This window comes from Hordeum vulgare, chromosome 5H (assembly GCF_904849725.1).
Source record: "Hordeum vulgare subsp. vulgare chromosome 5H, MorexV3_pseudomolecules_assembly, whole genome shotgun sequence".
In the NCBI taxonomy this organism is placed as follows: domain Eukaryota; kingdom Viridiplantae; phylum Streptophyta; class Magnoliopsida; order Poales; family Poaceae; genus Hordeum; species Hordeum vulgare.
In genome coordinates this window covers 375,458,648-375,465,718 of record NC_058522.1, presented here as the reverse complement: position 1 = coordinate 375,465,718, position 7,071 = coordinate 375,458,648, and the positions used below count along the sequence as shown (strand labels likewise).

At 43.5% G+C, this 7,071-nt stretch overlaps 1 protein-coding gene across 1 annotated transcript; it reads left to right on the top strand.

Moving 5' to 3' along the window:
• Window positions 1–1,159: 1,159 nt before the first annotated feature.
• Window positions 1,160–4,036, top strand: LOC123452950 (aminopeptidase M1-B-like). The gene is made up of 5 exons (XM_045129696.1): window positions 1,160–1,557; window positions 1,662–1,807; window positions 2,406–2,530; window positions 2,611–2,724; window positions 3,993–4,036. The coding sequence occupies exons 1-3, from the start codon at window positions 1,348–1,350 to the stop codon at window positions 2,479–2,481; spliced, it is 432 nt and encodes a 143-aa protein (XP_044985631.1). The 5' UTR covers window positions 1,160–1,347; the 3' UTR covers window positions 2,482–2,530; window positions 2,611–2,724; window positions 3,993–4,036.
• Window positions 4,037–7,071: the final 3,035 nt, after the last annotated feature.

The following is a 7,071-nucleotide window of genomic DNA, read 5'->3' as shown; positions in this document are numbered from 1 at the left end:
AATTGAATTTTTCACGAGAGGTCGATAAAAACTTTTAACACCCAACCATTTGGTGAGTTGTACATTAAATATGGCATAGTATTTTAGAAAAATGATTTGGTTCAATTTGGCAACAAATATATGGTAGGTCTTTCACAAAAAAACTCATTTTGGGCACTTGAAAAATGGAAAATGAATTTTTCATACAAGGAAAATGAAAACTTCCTTAAGCAACATTGTTTGCCATTCCAATATGCACCCTTGTGCACAATATTAGATCTTCTGAACAAACTATGCCATGAATATGGCCATAAGATTGATCATTTGGCTTGAAAGCCATGAATCTCCACACATGATAGCTCATTTCTGAGAACACTTTTTAAAAATAATTACCGTACTACAAGTTTGTTATTTTTCCTCGTAACTTGATCACATATAATGACACAATGGGAAGGTTTTCCAATTTTTTGATTTTGTTTGAATTTTTTATGGTCATTTCAAAAAGCGGTCAAAAAAGGCGGGTATGACTGTTCCTACCTAGTGGTTGAATCTTGGAATTTTTTGGTGTTTCTGTGATTAAATAGATACTTGTGTACCTAAAAAATATTTTTGGTAAAAATAAAGAAGAAACTATGATGCAACTGCAGTTCAAATTTGACCCGCTTCTAGCTGATTCAACGAAAATTTGTCTTTTTCACAAGAGGTGGATCAAAGATTTTGACACCCAACCATGTGGTGAATTGTATATTAAATATGTCTATGTATGTTAGAAAAATGAATTGATCGAATTTTGTAACAAATATATGGTAGGTCCTTCACAAAAAAAACTCATTTTGGGTACTCGAAAAATGGGAAATGAATTTTCCGTCCAAAGAAAATGAAAACTTTCTTAGGAATTTTTTTAGAAAAATGATTTGATCCAATTTACAACAAATATTTGGTAGGTCCTTCACAAAAAACTCACTTTGGGCACTTCAAATGATCTCAATATCATACCGTGTTCTTATTGGTCAATGAGTATGTCACACGGATCATGCATCAAAGACCGTCGGATGACCCCGGATCCAACGGCAGGCCTCACCTCCCCAGCCGAGACCCTAAGTTTGTCATGTGGACATTTTTCCACACCCCCCTCCCGCAACCACCCACTACTCCCTCATCCCAGTCCGCAGCCGCCCCAAACCCCCACCCCTTCCTCCCTCCCTCCCAGATCTGATCCCATGGCGCTGCCCAGCTCGCCACCTTCAGTTCCATGCCCTTCACAAATATCTACGCCAAAAACAGAGCCGTCCTCATCACAAGAAGCTATTGCATTCAAAAAATATATCGCGGCCTTCAACCCCTCCGCTCTAGATCTGCCCGCCGACAATGGCGGAGTCGTCGGAGCAGTTCAGGGATCAGTCTCGCCTCCCCCGCTTCGCCAAGCCCCTCCGCTACGACCTCGTCCTCCGCCCCGACCTCGCGGCCTACACCTTCTTCGGCTCCGCGTCCGCCGCCGTCTCCATGTCCGTGCCAACCCGCTTCCTCGTCCTCAACGTCGCCGAGCTCGCCGTCGACCGGTCCTCCATCCGCTTTCAGGCACCCGCCCCACCCTCTTACCCACCTCGAGGCAGGCCCTCCGGTCTCTTATTTGTTTGTCTGTCAGGCTCTCATGGCAGGGCTATGTTGGTGTTGTGTTGCAGGACTGGGCGCCGACGGAGGTGCTGCAGTTCGAGGAGGATCAGATCCTCGTCCTCGGGTTCGTCCGGGAGCTGCCCCCCGGCGAGGGTGTGCTCACCATGGACTTCACCGGCACCCTCAAAGACCAGATGGGGGGCTTCTACAGGAGGTATATTGGCGTCCTTTATGCTTCTGAGATGATGATGATATGGTCAAGATCTAATCCATCTTACACAGACGCTCCCGTGACTAGTCTCTCATGCACAAAGGTGTTGATCAATTACCGGCAATACAGTTATTTCCATGCTTAGAGTGCTGAAGTGATTAGATGTGTGCTTGGAAGCAACCGATGTCACTGGACCATGTTTATACAGTATGATCAACACCACCAAGTCAATAGAAAACAGTCACAAATGTAGCTAGCAAAGGGTGGCATAGGAAGAAACACTTGGTGAAGATAAACACCTGATGTCTCTGAATGATGTGTGTAGCAGCAGAATGGTCCATAATTAATTCTGAAGGAAGAAGACACCCATATTGTTATATGTTGGATGTATACTGTTTGACTACAATTCGCTCAGACAGTCACTTAGTAGAGTTCACAGTGTTAATCTGCAATGATCCATTTTGATGATCGTCATGATTGAATGATGTGCATGATATCCGCATCCCCTGTCGAAGCTACATACTGCATGTTTGCTGCCCATCATCACCATAAAAAGTAAATAGCTCTAAGTGAGTGAGTCCATATCTTGCGTGTTTTGCAGTGGAGAACCAGAAGGTGATGATGGGGACATTCAGCCCTCAGCAGGAGCCCTACACGTACAAGGCCGAAGAAGATAGCACCCCAAGCGACATCTTTGCGAGGGGCTCCTATTCTGCTAGATTAAAGGTACATATATACCAAGCAGAGTTGGTTAATATGAAGAATATGTGTATGTGTGGACTCACTAGATTGGGTTGATTTTGCAGTTTGTAGATGATGATGGGAAGGTGTACCAGGACATGAGCTACGGCTTTGAGATCAGGAAGGACTGGCTTGCCCTGCCTAATTAACAACAGCAAGAGAGACTTTTGACTCACCTGGTCAGTGAGTAGTAGTACCTCGCAAGGGTTGGTCTCAAAGATGAGACGAATGTTAGTTTAATTAGAAAAAGTAAATGAAACAAGAATAGATTAATTAGAAACAACTTCACTATTAAGTCTCACTTCTTGACATCCAAACCAATAAGACAAACTTACGATGTATATGAATATATACATATGAAGAGTAAATAATGCTCTAAACTTGCATGATAATTTTTTCTGGAATAGCCACATATATTACAATAATGCCTCGTGAGAACGAGATATCTTTTATAAGTTCACATAGAAAAGTGGTATGCTATCTTGGATCAATTTTTGTTCTTCTCAAAGATAAATAGATAATATAGCTTAAGTTCCATATATGGGCTGCTACACGTAAGTGTGGACTTTCTAGTGAAGACAGGTGGATGATTCATAACCAAAATGGGACTTGATAGATGTTCAGTCATGCCCACCCTCAACCATCAAGAAGTAACATAACGATTGCACAACTATTAACTAAAGTACATCTGCCAGTGTTTTACCATCAGGGGCAGCATTAATAATGCAGCACCATTTGTTATAATGATTATTTAAGTAATTACATAGTTTAATTTTCTGTAGCATAGGGCTAAATGTCGAAATACTCAACAGCTCCCTTAAAAATATCATATCATTGAGAAATCCCACATATACTAAAAGGAACACGACTGGTTTTCTTGCATTTAATTAGATGCACCCTTAGTACCTCATGCAATACATACAATTTCCTATAATAAAATCCAATAAGGCTGATAGCTACTCTGTAGTGCACACCTCTCATTTCGTTTTCCACCTTCTTGCTTGCATAATGCATTCCTATACACAAAATAATACTCCCTCCGTTCCAATATAAGTGTTGTAGATTTAGTACTAAACTAGTACAAATATTGTACTAGATCAACGACATTTATTTTGGGACTGAGGAAGTACTAAACAACATGTAGACATGTGTTAGAAGTTAGTACCAATAGTTCTAGTTCTTATAACAAAATAAAGTGAGGTGTGGTAGTACATGTCAGATTAAACATGTGAAGCATCCCTTCTTACTCAGATTCAAATATGTTGCAGTAATTCCAGTCGCTGTTTAGAAGTCATTATTCTAAGTGTTTTTTTTATAACTAGCAGCTTTTATACAACTCTGACATCTAGTATAATGGATATATTTTGTGATTTGAAGTTACTGATATGTGCTCTGGTGTAATATTACGGTCTGATGTTTTTTGTTTTGTCTCTTTCTCTGTTGCTAGGAAAGTGGTGGGAAGATGTCGATGATGCCTACTTGGGACATTCAAATCAACACAACATAAAAATTTCTGAACCTATGTCTCATAGAAGAGTGGAATGAACTCCATTGTTAGCAGATGTGCCATTGTTCTACTGTGCAATTCTGTCTGTTATAGCTATATTCCTGTGTAAGGAAATGTATTCATGAGATGAGTTATTGTGTTATGTAAACTTGGGAGATGTATTATGTGATGTTATATGATGGATGATTTTAATTTGACTTGGAATTTTCTTGATTTGAATATGAAATAGTGTTGGATTTAATATTGGACAAATAATTGGGTTAAAAGGCCCAACAAATAGAAATGAAACCAAGTTCTGGACCAAAAAGTTGCTGAATTCAAAAATGAAAAAATGCCAAAACTGAAACAGGACCAAATGTATTTGGGCACTAAAAGGACAGGGCCCAAATTATAATGATACAAAAAAATTCAAAAAAAATACTAGAAGTGGTTCTAAATAGGCTAAGGCCCAAAAACAAGCCCAATAAGAAAAAGCTCAAAAAAATAAAATCAGCCCATGTGATCAATTGAAATGGGTTAGGCTGATTTCAACCATGACGTTTTGATTTCATCGTAATTTTGCCATGTAGGACTGCCACGTAGGTGTTGGTAAACGTAGCATAAATTCAAAATTTTCCTACGCATATTCAGATCTTCCTATGAAGAGACCAGCAACAAGAGAGGGGTAAGAGCATCTTCATACCTTTGAAGATCGCTAAGCGGAAGCGTTGCTAGAACGCGGTTGATGGAGTCGTACTCGCAGCGATTCCGATCTAGTGCCGAACTACGGCACCTCCGCGTTCAACACACGTGCAGCCCGGTGACGTCTCCCGCACCTTGATCCAGCAAGGAGGAGGGAGAGGTTGGGGAAGAACTCCAGCAACACGACGGCATGGTGTCGATGGTGAGACGAGGTCTCCCGGCAGGGCTTCGCCAAGCACCGGCAGAGAGGAGGAGGAAAAAGAGCAGGGATGCGCCGAGGGAGAGGGAAAAGTCTAATCTCCAATGGCCAAAAGTGCCCGCTATATATAGGGAAAGGGGAGAGGGGGTGCCACCCCTAGGGTTCCCACCCTAGGGGGTGTGGCAGCCCTCCCAGATGGGTGGTGCGGCGGCCAGAAGGGGGAGGAGGGGGTGGCGCACCAACTGGTGGGCCTTAGGCCCACCTGGCTTAGGGTTTGCCCCCCCTTTTCTCTCCCTTGCGCAATGGGCTGAGTGGGGAGGCGCACCAGCCCACCTAGAGGCTGGTTCCCACCCCCACTTGGCGCACCTTACCTCCCGGGGTCGTTGCCCCCTTCGGTGGTCCCCCGGGGCCACCTCCGGTGGTCCCGGTACGTTACCGGTGATGCCCGAAACATTTCCAGTACCCGAAACCATCCGTCCTATATATCTATCTTTACCTCCGGACCATTCTGGAGCTCCTCGTGACGTCCGGGATCTCATCCGGGACTCCGAACAACTTTTGGTAACCTCGTATAACAATTCCCTATAACCCTAGCGTCATCGAACCTTAAGTGTGTAGACCCTACGGGTTCGGGAGACAGGCAGACCTGACCGAGACACCTCTCTGGCCAATAACCATCAGCGGGGTCTGGATACCCATTGTGGCTCCCACTTGCTCCACGATGATCTCATCGGATGAACCACGATGTCAAGGATTCAATCAATCCCGTATACGATTCCCTTTGTCTGTCGGTATAGAACTTGCCCGAGATTCGATCGTCGGTATACCTATACCTTGTTCAATCTCGTTGCTGGTAAGTCTCTTTAACCGTTCTGTAGCACGTCATCGTGTGACTAACTCCTTAGTCACATTGAGCTCATGATGATGTTCTACCGAGTGGTCCCAGAGATACCTCTCCGTCACACGGAATGACAAATCCCGATCTCGATTCGTACCAACCCAACAGACACTTTCGGAGGTACCCGTAGTGCACCTTTATAGTCACCTAGTTACGTTGTGACGTTTGATACACCCAAAGCACTCCTACGGTATCCGAGAGCTGCACAATCTCACGGTCGAAGGAAAAGATACTTGACATTAGAAAAGCATTAGCATACGAACAATACGATCTAGTGCTAGGCTTAGGATTGGGTCTTGTCCATCACATCATTCTCCTAATGATGTGATCCCGTTATCAATGACATCCAATGCCCATGATCAAGAAACCATGATCATCTATTGCCTAACGAGCTAGCCAACTAGAGGCTTGCTAGGGACACATTGTAATCTATTTATTCACACATGTATTACTGTTTCCTGTTAATACAATTATAGCATGAACAATAGACGATCATCATGAACAAGGAAATATGATAATAACCATATTATTATTGCCTCTAGGGCATATTTCCAACAGTCTCCCACTTGCACTAGAGTCAATAATCTAGTTACATTGTGATGTATCGAACACCCATAGCATTATGGTGTTGATCATGTTTTGCTCGTGGAAGAGGTTTGGTCAACGGGTCTGCAATATTCAGATCCGTGTGTACTTTACAAATATCTATCACTCCACTCTGGACATGGTCCTGGATGAGTTGTAGCGGCGCTTGATGTGCTTCGTCTTCCGGTGAAACCTGGGCTCCTTGGCTATGGCAATGGCTCCAGTGTTATCACAGAAGAGTGTCATAGGACCACGACGCGCTTGGAACCACTCCAAGGTCGATGATGAGCTCCTTCATCCAAATTCCTTCATGAGCCGCTTCTGAAGCAGCTATGTACTCCGCTTCACATGTAGATGCTGCCATGACTTATTGCTTGCTGTTGCACCAGCTCACTGCCCCACCATTCAACACATATACGTATCCGGTCTGTGACTTAGAGTCATCCGGATCTGTGTTGAAGCTAGCGTCGACGTAACCCTTTACGACGAGCTCTTCGTCACCTCCATAAACGAGAAACATTTCCTTAGTCCTTTTCAGGTACTTAAGGATATTCTTGACCGTTGTCCAGTGTTCCATACCCGGATCACTTTGGTACCTCCCTACCAAACTTATGGCAAGGTTTATATCAGGTCTGGTACACAGCATGGCATACATT